Genomic DNA, 14,523 nt, shown 5'->3' on the forward strand with positions numbered 1-14,523 from the left:
TTTATTGACTGTGTTAGTGTGGTTTTGGAATAACACATTTTATTCAGGATAAACAGGAGGGATGTGTCGGAAAAATTGAAGATGTAACCTTGTATTCTGTATAAAATGATACTGTGTTTAGCTTTGTGTGCAAAAAGAGGTCCCCCAAATCTGAACTCTGGATAACACTAGGCTTACATAAACAAGGGGACCTGGGCTGACCACTATCTTACTGGAGCAGCCATAAAAGAGTTAATAATGTGGTCAAGGTTAGAGGGGTCAGAGAGCGCACACACACACTCACACACTCAAACATGCACGCACACACGCGCGCCAGGTCTATGCAAGGGAGCCAATGAAGGAAGAGCCATGGGACATTTGCATGCCTTTGTTTTAGCTAATGACTGTAAAGATCGGGTCTGTTTAAATAGGTAGCTAGCGCAACATGCTAGTGGACAAACTTTGTATTGCGATCAGATTTTGTCTCCTTGCTGGCAAGCATTAAACTATTGTACTTTCTTTGAATCCGACGACTCTGTGCATTACTTGATGAAGAAATTATCATAACACCAACATCCCACATAAGGAAAAACAGAGCAAAACACATATGAAGGAGTTATGCACACTTCAGCTCCCTTAGGCTACCCTTTGCTTCTGGTGAACACCAAACTCCCTGCGCCTGGCCACGTCCTCTGACCAACCACATGCTCTTTCCTTCATCCTGTCTCACCTCCTCCTTCTTTACTCTTGTCCCACCACAATAGTTCATGATAAGTAGCTAGCTAACCGGCTAACTCACTGACATCACGTTAGGCCAGCCATTGACAGAATTGTATTCCTTTGACCTAATCTTACTTCTGACACGTGTAATGTTTCCAAATGAGTCAGAGGCAAAGTCAAATTCTTGAATCCAACTGTTCATTAAACTATCAAAACAGTGCCAACCAAATAACTACATAGCAAAGTAACAAGTCGCTCTGGATAAGAGCGTCTGCTAAATGACCAAATGTAAATGTAACAAACCTCATCAAGGTTCAAACATTAAGAATCAGAAACCACACAAAACAATTATTACAGTAACATGTGAGGCCAATCTGGGGATTAGCCTAATTCACATTACATTTTACATTTCCATTTATGGAGAAGTGAAAGGGACTTCTTTTAGGAATATTAATTACGACGTTTATAACAGTACAGTAGGAATTCTTGCTGGGGCTTTGCAGTTGATACACCTAGAACAAAATGTATCCAATTTCTTCCGGTGGATTGATATGATTGTACGTGGTCCTCCAGAGTCTTTGGTCGGAACTGCTTCCACAGCAATGGTTTTTTATTGAATGTGGTGGCCTGCTTTTCAGAAATAAAAGACTATATAATGCCATAATTGACCAATCAGATTAAAGTATTCAACAAAGCTGCGAAACAAACACGTAATACACCCAAACAAATATAACCCTGTGGCTTTTACTCATCATATTGCAGCTGCTATTTGGCTGCTGTTAGACATACCCTTAACACACACACAATAGGAAATAGATATCCTGCCTGACTGGTTTTTTTATTTCAATTGTTCCTTGTTGGTAGTGCCATACACTTGCACACATCTATACACACAACACTGTTGCTGTCTGCTCATTCTTAAATGTTGGCTCAGTAGGCTGATATCTGGCTAAACTAGAGAGCTAAAATTGTAGCTGAATAAGTTCCAGTGTGGACTGTGTGGAATCAATAAACTTCAATAGACTCTGGTTAAACTTAAGTTCTAGTTATTTGAACAGGTCCATAACACTGAAAGAGGAGTAAGAAGAAGAGTGCAAAACCAAAACATAGAAGAAAGTAAAAAGGCTTTAGTCACATCCCAGACTGGAGGTAAGTGAAATGACTATAGTTAGGATGAATACAGGGCATATAATATATTTATCACCAGTAGCCTCAACGTGTTTGTCATATTGTGAGTTGCTGTCAGGGTATTTGGCCAGAGTATTATATTATTGTGTCCCATTAGAAACAGACCAACTCTCTTTATTTGTCTCTCATACTCCCTACAAACTCACTTGTTCTCTGTGCTGGTTGTGAAAAATGTAACACAATGACATTTTTAAGCAAAAGAAGGCCCTTCTGGAGATTTGATACAGAAAGAATGGAATATAGATCTGACTAAAGGTAGAAGAAAGAAGGAAAAAGAAGACTGAAGAAACAATGTATAACCCTATTACCTGGAAGCTGGCCTATTACCTGGGGGATGGGGGTGAAGCTCCATTTCCTGGTGCTCAAACTATACTGCACATTATTGAACATGTAGTATTCACTCATGTACTCAGTGGCGGATCTAGAAAATGTTACATGGGGTGGCAAGAGGTCTTGGCAGGGTGGCATGGGTAAACGGTACGTGGGAATCCCTATATGTGAATAGCTTTAACAAACACAAAAATACTTTTGAACTACGGTAGTTAGTGTTTGATCATGAAGATAATTCACAACAGGAATAAGCCCAGTCAGGGCCGGAATAAGCCCAGTCAGGGCTGGAGTGGGACCCATTTTCAGCCCGGGAGTGTAATGGCCAAAACCAGCCCATCCCCACCAGGGGCTGAGCCATACATTGAACATTCGGGGCTTAACCCGAACCTAGTCAAGGTGTTGATGTGAGGTGAAATTGGAACTTCACACTAATGCGAGCGTGCAAGCGAGATTTTTTGAGCTTTATGTAATATAATCATTACGTTGGACTCATATTGTTATATTTTCCGGAAATTACAGCCCAAATTTTTACCTGAAAGATTCAGGGCTTTTGAGAAAACATATTTTTCCCACCCTTGCAGGAACCTAGATTTATGAAGTGACAGATCTTTCTTTTTTTACCTGGCTTTTTCAGTTCCCCCTGGCATCTCTTTCCCATCCATGTTATTCTTTTCGCATCAGCTTAATCTTGCTAACTCCCTCCACAACAATAAATGGTTTAGGGTTGTCTCCATGTCAACAACCTTGGTACACGCACTTGGGTTTGAGAAAGAGAGCATGCACAACAACTGAAAACAGCACTTTTTAATGCACAGTCTGATAATGCGCTTATTTAAATTAAAACCTAGTGTAGCCTATTAGCTTACTTATCAGTCACACAGTAACTTAACACATCGTTTTATTCGGTGTGTGAAAAAAACAAATGGAAAGCAGGCGATCTGCTGGCCCAATTTATAAGCGGGCAGAGCAGCCCACCAGGAATTCTTCCGATGGCCACTTCGGGCCTGAGCCCATGTGTTCAAACAAAACAAAACAAAACTGTGCATCTTTTAAAAAGTAAAAGTATAAAAAGCAAAATGAAAATTCAAAGTACAATAATTGTGTCCAAGATACAGTGGACTACAAGTATAAAACAGCAGACAATACTCAAGTAGCCTACTTATTATAATTAAAAACTTAGAATTACAGTCCACAAATGACCCATGATCCCCCATCGTTTTTAGGAAAGCTTAAGGCTTAAGGTTGTTGTGCTTTGCAGAAAAAGTAAACAGTAAAACGACTGATTACGCAGGTATACGTGAACTAATATTACTGGAGGATTTTAAGGACCACCTTCCGAGAATAGGTCAAACACTTCGCAAGTGGCTAGACCGTCTCGCTATTCAGCTGACCCTCCCTCTGCACTGGGTAAGGACATGAGGGAATGCTTTTACTGCCATCGTGAAGGCCACTTAGTCGCTAACTGTCCTACTCTAAAGAACAAGCCTAGGCCACCCATGTCGCCTCCTCAAAAGAAGAAACACATAAGTGTTGGCTTTGTGCGCTCCGAGGAGCTTGATTGTGGGTATAGTCCGTTCATTTCTAGTGGGTGGGTTTCCCTGAGTGAAGAAACCGCCAACCGCCAGCCAGTACAGGTACTACGTGACACAGGAGCAGCACAAACTATAATTATGTCTGACGTTCTGCCCTGGTCTTCCGAATCCTATTGTGGGTCGCATGTTTTGTTACCGGAAATCGAAATTGGGACAGTTTCAGTGCCTCTGCATTGGGTTTATCGGTCATCAGGTTTGGTGTCTGGCCGTTTCCGTGTTGGGGTGGTGCCCAAATTGCCAGTCAAAGGTGTGGCTCTGTTATTAGGTAACAATCTTGCTGGGGGTAGAGTTGTCCCCGTAATGGAGGTGTTGGACAACCCTGATCCCACTTACTTGGATTCTGATCCTAACGATTCTGATTCTGATCCTAACGTAAACCTTCCAGTGTTTCCGGCTTGCGCAGTGACTCGCGCCCAAGTGGGTAAGAGGGGAGAGATCATCGATCTTTCTCCGTTATACACATCCGACAACAGTCCAGTCGCGCCCCCTGTGTCTCAGGCGGAGTCGCTCAAGCCACCTAGAACGGATCTCAAACCAAGTGCCTGCGATGAGGAGTTAAGCAGTTTGTTGGACACCATCACACCTGTGAGGGTGATGGAGTGCCAGCAAAAAGACGAAAGCCTTCAGAAGTGTTTCGCTTCAGTGGATTCAGCAGGTACAGCCAGCGAAGCGAAAACCACCTACTTTTTAGAGAAAGGGGTTTTGATGAGGGAATGGAACGCCCATGGCAAAGAGAAAGGATTGGATTCCGTCTGTCAGGTAGTCCTACCTACTCAGTTTCGACAGCAGGTGTTGGCGCTAGCACATGACTTTGCATGGTCAGGACACTTGGGGATCACAAAGACGTACGATCGTGTCCTTAGGCATTTCTTCTGGCCTGGCCTAAAAACTGATGTAGTGAAGTACTGCAAAACATGTCATGTGTGTCAACTGACGGGAAAGCCAAATCAGACGATTCCCCAAGCTCCTCTCTACCCGATACCGGTGGTGGGTGAGCCTTTTGAAAGGGTGATAATAGACTGTGTTGGCCCACTCCCAAAAACGAAGTCAGGCAACCAGTTTTTACTAACCATAATGTGCTGTACTACGAAGTACCCAGAGGCAATCCCTCTCCGTGCAATCACAGCGAAAACAGTGATTACGGTATTGATTAAGTTTTTCACTATGTTTGGCCTATCGAGGACGTTACAATCTGATCAAGGATCCAACTTCACGTCCAAACTGTTTGCCTCTGTGATGCAGACACTTGCCATCACACATCAGACTTTCAGTGCGTACCATCCCGAGAGCCAGGGTGCATTAGAGAGATGGCACCAAACTTTGAAGGGGATGCTTAGGAGATACTGCTTAGCAACAAAATCAGACTGGGATGAAGGGGTTCCGTTTGTTTGTTCGCTATAAGAGAAACAGCACAAGAGTCGTTGGGGTTCAGTCCAGCTGACCTTGTTTTCGGACATACAGTGAGAGGTCCTCTAAAAGTAGTGAAAGAGCAAAAGTTGGGTCATAACTCAGTCTGTACTATGAGAAACGTGTTGGATTACGTGTCCAAGACCCGTGAGAGACTGCATGACGCGTGCGCGTTGGCAGGGGAGTCTCTCTCAGTTGCCCAGAAACTGATGAAAACAAGGTATGATAAGAAGACTGTAAGCCGGGGGTTTGTGCCTGGTGATCAGGTGTTAGTTTTGTTGCTGCTGCCTGGTTCATCCTTGTCAGCCCAGTTTTCCGGTCCGTACACTGTGGAGAAGCGCATTAGTGACACCAACTACATGGTTAAAACCCCAGAGCGCAGGCGTTCCTCACGTCTTTGCCATGTCAACATGTTGAAAGAGTACCTTAGAAGGGACTCTCCTCCCAGGTCGAACAGGTCCGCCCAGCCCAAAGGGTCATGTCGGGTGGCTGGAATGCTGGTAGCTGATGCTGAACCTGAGGACGATGCCGATGATGGGTTAGAAGAGCGCAAAGCTCATGTGAAGTGCGAACGTCTGTGTAACTCTGAAACACTGAAGGTGCTACCTACGGTAATGTTACACTTAGATAGGAAGAAACAAGCTGATCTTGTCCATCTAATCCGTGCTTTTCCCAGCCTCTTCCAAGACGTTCCGAGCTGCACATCAGTGTTGGAACACGACGTTGATGTAGGAGATGCCGCGCCTATCAGACAGCATCCATACCGCATCAATGCCCACAAACGAGAGGTAATGCGAAAGGAAGCAGATTACTTGGTCGAACACGGTATGGCTACACCAAGTAGTAGTCCTTGGAGTTCGCCATGCATCCTTGTGCCCAAGCCAGACGGCACTTCTAGGCTATGCACTGACTACAGACGCGTAAACGCTGTCACTGTACCCGACTCGTATCCAATGCCACGCATAGACGATTGTGTGGATGCCATCGGCTTTGCAGTATACGTCAGTAAGCTTGACATGTTGAAAGGTTATTGGCAGGTTCCGCTGACCTCCCGTGCTTCAGACATTTCAGCCTTTGTAACGCCAGCCTTTGCAATACACTGTAATGGCTTTTGGGATGCGCGATGCGCAATGCGCCTGCTACGTTTCAGCAGCTGGTGAACGTAGTACTGGCTGATGTGCCACATTGTACCGCTTACCTCGATGATGTTGTGGTTCACTCGTCCACATGGGCAAAGCATGTTTCCACATTAAAAGGTGCAATTCCAAAGATTGCAGACTGCATCGCTGACATTGAATTTAGCCAAATGTGAGTTTGGCAAGGCTACTGTTACCTATTTGGGGAAAGAGGTAGGCCGTGGCGAAGTGCGCCCAGTGGCCAGGAAAGTAGAGGCTGTTCTGCACTACTCCCGTTCTAGCAGCTCTAAACTTCAACAAGCCATTTAAATTGGAGGTTGATGCCAGTAGTACAGAAGCTGGGGCAGTTCTTCTTCAGGAAGACGATGGTGGAGTAGACCGTCCGGTGTGTTTCTTCTCAAAGAAGTTTAATCCATGCCAGACTAGATTACAGTTGAGCAAGAAACTTTGGCCTTGTTACTCGCTTTACAGTTTTTTGAGGTGTACGTTGGGTCCAGTGCGTTGCCGGTAGTGGTCTTTACTGACCATAATCCCTTGGTATTCCTCAATAGAATGTACAACCACAACCGTCGCCTAATGCGGTGGGCGTTGATTGTACAGGGGTACCATTTACAGATCCAGCATATAAAGGGGTCTAGTAATGTAGTTGCGGATGCCTTGTCACGCGTCTGGTAACTTTAGCAGCTATGCGATGACAGGGGTCCGTGTGTGTTGTCACAACACCAAACCTCAGGGTTTGTGTCTTTTGGGCGGGGGGGGGGGCGTGTTACGTCCCCAGTCCTGTCATGTGTTCTGTGTGTTTGTTTTGCTCTGTCTCCTTTCTGTACAGGTGGCGCCAATCGCCCTCATTACCACTCATCGACTTCTCCCTCCCGTTACCCATTGTCCATCTGGTTCTTGTTGTCCGTTATACAATCCCATCGTCCCCTCAGCTGTATATCTGTGCCACTGTCTCATTCGAGGTCTTCATTTTGTGGTCTCTGTGTCTCTCTGTGTGTGGTTGCTCTGTCCTGAGGGGTGTTCCATCAACGTCGATTAAGGAAAAGCAAGACTTATTTCGCCAAGTCTCACTTACTTTAGCGAGAATTCCGTTCCATTAAGGTAGCTTATTTTAGTTCTAGCTACGTAACCAAGGTAACTTATACTTCGGAACTAGCCTGATCCGTGTCAGGCTAAAAGTCAAGCTAAACTAAAATGTGTTGCAAATAATTTCAAACAGGCGGAAACAGAATCTCAAAAGACAGTTCCGTCGAGTAAATTCCTGCGCGCAAACCACTTTAGTCCGTGTTCGGAAACGTAAATTCAGACATTTTTTGAAGTGCAGATGTAACAGAGTTGAAAAATCAGTTTAACTATATGATGAGTTTCGCCATAATTCTACAGTTGTTAATAATTTGGGTGTTTTGGAGCCCCCTTTGGAGCTGTGGCGTACTGCAGATATGCAGCTTGTATGCGTGTACTGTTGCCGTAACTAGACAGAAGAAATTTGCCTGTCAACGATGCTGCGTATGCCAACTGTTTTTGCATGAACAGGAATTAAAGAACCAAGCAATCTTCGTCAAAAGTGTTCGTCAGTCCCCTGTTTGACCACCGTCACACAGACATTAATGATTTAGCTACATGTTTACTTCATCTCCAAAAAATATATAAATTTAAATAAACAAGTTAAGAAATAATGTCACTTTAACTGTTTTCAAAAGCCATTGGTTAATTGACATAAAATAAGGACTTAGAAACTAAGCAGAGCGTCTAGACAAGTTACAATCAATTATGGCGTATCCGTTCTTTGACAACCCTGTGGTGGATGAAGGTGCTCAGATTTTACAAAGAGCGTTTATCCCACCAGCCCCAAGGGTCTTCAGAGACAGAAGTAATGCTTCCCTGACCAGTATCTGTGGAAGAAGTATAGGTTCAGCAGGCCCATCATAGTTTATCTAGATAAATTTAATTGTCATTCTTAAAAAAATAAATACATAAATATATATATATATATATATATATGAAATAACACTTTAGCAACTCTTAAGGATGGCAATGAACACATAAGAGCAGCCTACCATCCTTTGTAGAAAGTAATAGAAAGGAGAGTAGACTATAATAGTAGAAAGGAGGGTAGTAGACTGCAGTCTATGTAGGTAGGCCTAGACTATGTAGTCTGCTGGAATCACGCACAAGGAAGCCCATTGTAAAAAGCAGTAAAGTATATATTTTGATTAAGAAGAATGAGGATATTCTAAATATTAACCCCTAACCCAGGGAGTCAGATGGCTGAGCGGTGAGGGAATCGGGCTAGTAATCTGAAGGTTGCCAGTTCGATTCCCGGCTGTGCCAAATGACGTTGTGTCCTTGGGCAAGGCACTTCACGGGGAGAATGTCCCTGTACTTACTGTAAGTCGCTCTGGATAAGAGCGTCTGCTAAATGACTAAATGTAAATGTAAATATTTATATAAATATTTTACATGTTGGTCAACTAGGAAAAGACTATCGAAGTAACAGTAAAAACTAAAATAATCATTACATCAGTGTTTCATTTTATTTGTAACTAGTTAATCTTCACCAACACTGAAAAGTTGTTTTGCAGTATGTTAAAGGTATGCAATTGATCAACTTTATACAAAAAGCAATACTTTTTTGCAGTTCATTTTGTTATGTGAGAGGAATCCAGTGGGCTTGAACAAGTGCATCGAAATCTGGCTGAATGTCTGAGGTGGATATGCGAAGGACAGCTGACAGGTGATGATCCGAGTGTGCAATTTAACTAGCAAACCATCAGCCCGCTCCCACTGAATCAGAAGTTCTTATTATGTCTTATTTTTTCTTGAGTCCCTTAGTGCCGATTCAAATTTTAATCCTTCAACACAGCGACCTGTTCTCCAAAACTAAGAACACAGCTTTGACTTTGACCTCAGTAAACGTATACTTAGAAGTCCATGTCTTGTTAAAAACTCTACATTCTGTATCAACCTTTCGTTTTTCATTTTCGAGGGCTAACCACCTAACTCTCCTGTCGGTGAGGTTGCGCAAGCGCACATATGTAAATTGCCTGATCACTAGTGTTTCAGGACTACATATTTACAACCGCTCAACACATTTATTTATTTTAAATTTTAGATTTACCTCACGCGGGCTGGATTGGAACAGCCTGTGGGCCGGTTGTGGCCCTGCGGGCCGTACAATGCCCAGGTCTGCCATAACTGATTCTCTGGTGCTCAGGTCGTAATTTCAATCACACAGCACGGAGCAGTATAGGCCTACAGGAATATCTGAATATCAGAGGCAAAGACCCGCCCCATCTCTGTCTCTGATTAGTTTAGACCACGATATGATACAACCATGAGTGCGAGTTCCGTCAAAGAAGAAACAAACGCTTCGTTCCTGGAGAGGCAGCGGATGCAAGGAGGTTAGGTGCACCGGTGCGACCTAGTAAAACATTTTGTCGCACCCGTACACATTTTGGTCGCATATGCGACCAAATTGGTCGCACTCTAGAACCTTGATATTGTTTACTCCTAAGCAGTGGCGAAAATCTGCTATCAACTTTGGGGGGGACAATTATATGACATTTTCTCAAGAGCAATTTCTGAGGGGGACACCAAAATGACTGTTGTAACACAGCCTACATTGTAATATGTTAAATGTATATTGAGGAACCATAATTAATACTCCCAGATCATTTATAGTTAGTAACTGAAGGGTTGTCTCAACTTGTTCAAATGTAGTTATAGTAGTGTTTCTTATCAGTCAAGTATGAATCCAGGTGTACAGTATTTACAACCAGCAATACCAAGAAAGGCCAGTATGTACTGTACACTGTATGGGTGCAGTTTATGTAATTACAATGGGCATGGTGCAGTCTCATCTAAAATAATCTCAATTGAACCATCATAAAGTCGGGGGAAATCGCAAAACCATTTCTCTTGAAATGTCAACACTTTGTTGGCAAAAGCCTGCGGTTCTATAAATTGTGGGTGTGGCTGATATGGTTCTGTGCCACCACTGAGGTGACTAGACAGTGCTGTGCCACTCTCTCCTATACTGGTGCTGCTGGCAAAAAGGTTGACCCCCAGTCCTGCCATGGCTGTGACACTATCATCTGAAGTCTCTCCCTGGCTCTTTCCCTTTCACCACCCTCACTGACACACAGTCTGTCTCCTAGAAAAGAAATAAGATGTTTGCCATCCTCCTAACTACCAGTACCCAATACTACACAATTAATCACAACAACAATACCATTGCCTCAAATTAATCTTGGTTCAGTCACCAGTTTAAGTAGAGAGTGGGGGTATCCATGGCATTGTCCAATTATGTCCCTATTTTACAAGTCTAGAGAAGAGGAACCCGTCATGTTGCCAAACAAGAGACTCAACAAACTTATTTTAGCACATTTCACATCATTTTTATGAACATTTTATCAAATAGTCTTTGAAATTAGGCCACTAGGGTTCTTTCTTTGCGTTTTGGTGTCCTGAAATGCTCTGATGTCCGTCTTTCTTTTTTCTGCAATTTTTCTACCATGCTGGCCGCACACACAATGTACAGGTTATTTACAGTAGGAGATGGGCTTTTATCATTTATTACCATTCTTCTAGAATAGGCTTCGATCTACCAGGTAGCTAGACAGTCAGTTAGGAAAGGTGAAACGGATTGCATTGACAGCTGGATTGACAGCTGTATGAGTTCACCCTTTACACAACGCAAACTGCAACCTTTTGTCATTTTAATATAATTCATGTTTTGGTTTTATATTTGTCTGGCTTCCCAGAATAGCTGAATATGCAGCTAGCGAGCCCCAATTCCGTTTGTGTGGTATTTGCCATCATCTTTGTTATAGCCAGTTTACTCCAGATCGGCACACAGGTGCTTCAAAGTCCCTAGAGACGATTTAGCTTTTGCAACAAGACCATTTAAGATAATTATGACAATGGTGGGAATATAGTATAGTTCTGTTCAGTATCGCTAAGCATGGCAAATGGATTTAGAAGAACTACAATATCCGTGCTGATCTTGGATTACATTGACGATAGCAAAGTTTCCATCTTTTGACGCCGCCAAATGGAATAGTGCTAGCTAATGTTTTCTCTATCGGTTTGTTTGCTAGTTATGCAAATGCCGCTAGTTTAGTGTGTGTGAACCCAGCCAACATAGTGAAATCGCTATGGTGCGATTAACTGGATTAATTTCACGTTAGCCACGTGCATTTCAAATGGTAGACACTCAAGTCACCTTTTCAGATATTACAACTACTTACTGGACATCAGCCACCAACGACACAAACAGATACTGTCCGATTTTCACACACGCACCTGCATCACTGCTGAGGGCAGGGGCTGTGGATCAAACCATTGTGGGACCAAGGGCGGGGTTAGAAATCTTTTTAAACTTCAAAAAGCGCCATTGTGTCCATAATCAGCAAAGCGCTTTCATTGCATATTATCAATGTTGTTGAAATTACATTGTTATGTTTACAGTGATTTATTGGGGGGGACAAATCATATTTTTCCCAGGATTGGGGGGGTTGTGTCCCCCCTGTCCCCCCCGGGATTTCCGCCCATGCTCCTAAGTTAATTGTGAAATGATTTCTGTGTGCAGGGTGCAGCCAATGTGTGACAAGACAAGACTGTTCACATAACTATGAATTGGACATGATTGCCTCCAATTATAAGAATAATTCAGTAATTAGGTGAGTTCTTGTAAATTCGAAACAGGCCTAAACTGTATGAATTCATTTGTATCAAATTAATCATATTGTAGTTTGTCTAGTCTTGTCTCTCATGAATGTTTTTAATAGAAAGTGCATACCTGTACAGTTTTCAAGATGTATCCCCTTTGTTAATAAACTTAGATTAAACTCTGTCTCAGGTTCGACCATCCTACCCAAATGCAACGAATAAAACTACAATGGAAGGTTATTCTCATTCTCATATATGCAGTTGCATGTATGGTCCTTTTTGGATTCATAACTCGTATGAAGTCTTATTATGCTGTTCCAACCAAATCAGAAGATCTTTGTCTTTCACTTCACGTGTCAAATGAGACCCTCACCCCTCTAACTGGCACCAGACATCTACTGGTGTCCGCCTACTTGGAGTGCAGGTTGGAGGAGAACGTGGTGCGAATTATCAGTGTGTTCAAAAGAGACTCGGTCCGGGATCTCTTCTGTGTTTTCTGTTGCATGGGTAATATGTCGACTACCTTGCCCGCTCAGGTGCTGATGCACTCTGATCACTTTGGCTTCCCCTTTGTTACCACCGACATCCTCTGTAAGATTCCTGCTTACTGCAGCATTGTGCAATATGTCACGTTGATGCCACATGCCAATGTCAATAGTACGCTGAAGCAGACCTTCCTCCCCATCAAAAACCTGCAGAGTGGACAGAAAAAGGAGGAGGACTATCACTATCAGTTTAACTTCACCGTCTGCATCTCCAACCTCTTTGAGAACTACAACAATGTACTTCAATTTACCCAGAGCCTAGAGATGTACAGGTGAGTGTCTACATGGAAGCACTGTGTGTCTGCAAGTGTCCGGCAGCATAATGCACCCTCAATACAGGACCTCCATGCTCTTTGTCTCCCAGATTGCTGGGTGTTGGCAGGGTGGTGGTGTATAACACTAGCTGTGGACCAGAGTTAGACATGCTGCTGAAGAGCTACAGTCAGGAGGGCTTTGTGGAGGTGCTGCCCTGGCCCATTGAACTTTACCTCACTCCATCCCCTGGCTGGAAACCAGACCAAGGAGGTGAATTACATTACTACGGCCAGCTGGCAACACTCAACGATTGTGTGTACAGATACATGTATCTCTCGCATTACGTCTTACTTAATGATATAGACGAGATCATAGTACCGTATCAACACACCAGCCTCAATTCTGCTTTCGACATGCTGCAAAGACAGTACCCACAGGTGAGTGTATATGTGAAAATGCTTGTGGGAATGTAATTTTTATAACATTTTCTGTAAACTGTCTCCATCCATCCATTTGCACAGGCAGGAGTTTTCATGATCCAGAACCATATATTCCCTAACACCCAGTTTGATCTGAGTGGAAGGTACCATGTACCCTACTGGGAGGGGGTGCCAGGTGTCAACATTTTGGAGCACATCTACAGAGAGGAGCCAAACTGGAAGCAAACATCAAATAAATCACACCCATTCAAGATGGTAGTGCAGCCAAGGCAGGTGTTGGGGCCAGTGTAATTTTATGTACACATTGTATGAAATCATACAAGAATGTTCATCCAATCTGCAAAGCAAACTTCCTGGTCTCTGACTTCCAATGTGTAATTTTAGTTACTCTTTTTTCCCATGGACTATAGCATTCATTAGTAATCACTCATTCACTATCGATGTGCTTACACCTTCTTGTGTGTCTCCAGAGTGGTGGAGCAGACATCAGTGCACAGCGTACTGCACAGCTTCAAGGATGTGGTGGAGGTACCCCCAGAGGTGTGTCGGATCATCCATGTCAGAGTTGCCCTGCAAAAGGCACTGACAAAGAATGAACTACATCAGGACACCAGATTATGGGACTACCACAGACAACTGGTCCCCAACGTGGACAAGGCCCTCAGGAGGGCAGGGCTCCTGACGTGAAAGGGTTGGTGGATACCTGGCGGTATCCATTGTAACTTTTTTATACAATGAAATAACTCATATGGAATCATAGGACAATATATATATATATATATATTTTGTATAAACATCCAAGTTCTATAAATTGATCCAAAGAAAATAAATGTATTTGCTCACTGCTTGTTACTTTTCATTGTTTGTATAATTTAGTTATATGTAATTCAAATTCATTGCTATGAAGTTCTGTGATTCTTTTTTATTCTCTTTTAGTTCTTGGAACAATATTCCAGATTAGGTTTACAAGCAGTTTATTTTACAGCTTCATGTTGTCCAGTATGGTTAAGTACATTGGCAGTTTTCCTTTTGTCCAATATGAAACCAACAAGTCTATACATTCTTGATGCCTTTGTGCATGCCAATAAACTTACTAAGATGGAAAAGTGCTGCTTCATCCCTTCACTGTAAAATCTGTATTTATTTGCTTGCACTGTACCTGAGCAACTTGATCTTGTAGATCCATGTTGGATAAAGGTGGTATCTCTTGTACATAGAAGTGATGATTCAGATATTTCAAGAAAATAACAAAGAAAAAGGA

At 42.9% G+C, this 14,523-nt stretch overlaps 1 protein-coding gene across 1 annotated transcript; it reads left to right on the forward strand.

The window, feature by feature from the left end:
• Positions 1-1,600: 1,600 nt before the first annotated feature.
• LOC134026689 (glycosyltransferase family 92 protein C35A5.5-like) lies at positions 1,601-14,362 on the forward strand. The gene is made up of 6 exons (XM_062469583.1): positions 1,601-1,848; positions 11,943-12,033; positions 12,213-12,839; positions 12,932-13,259; positions 13,344-13,531; positions 13,733-14,362. The coding sequence occupies exons 2-6, from the start codon at positions 11,996-11,998 to the stop codon at positions 13,947-13,949; spliced, it is 1,398 nt and encodes a 465-aa protein (XP_062325567.1). The 5' UTR covers positions 1,601-1,848; positions 11,943-11,995; the 3' UTR covers positions 13,950-14,362.
• Positions 14,363-14,523: the final 161 nt, after the last annotated feature.

The sequence above is a fragment of the Osmerus eperlanus genome, chromosome 9 (assembly GCF_963692335.1).
Source record: "Osmerus eperlanus chromosome 9, fOsmEpe2.1, whole genome shotgun sequence".
NCBI classification, from domain to species: domain Eukaryota; kingdom Metazoa; phylum Chordata; class Actinopteri; order Osmeriformes; family Osmeridae; genus Osmerus; species Osmerus eperlanus.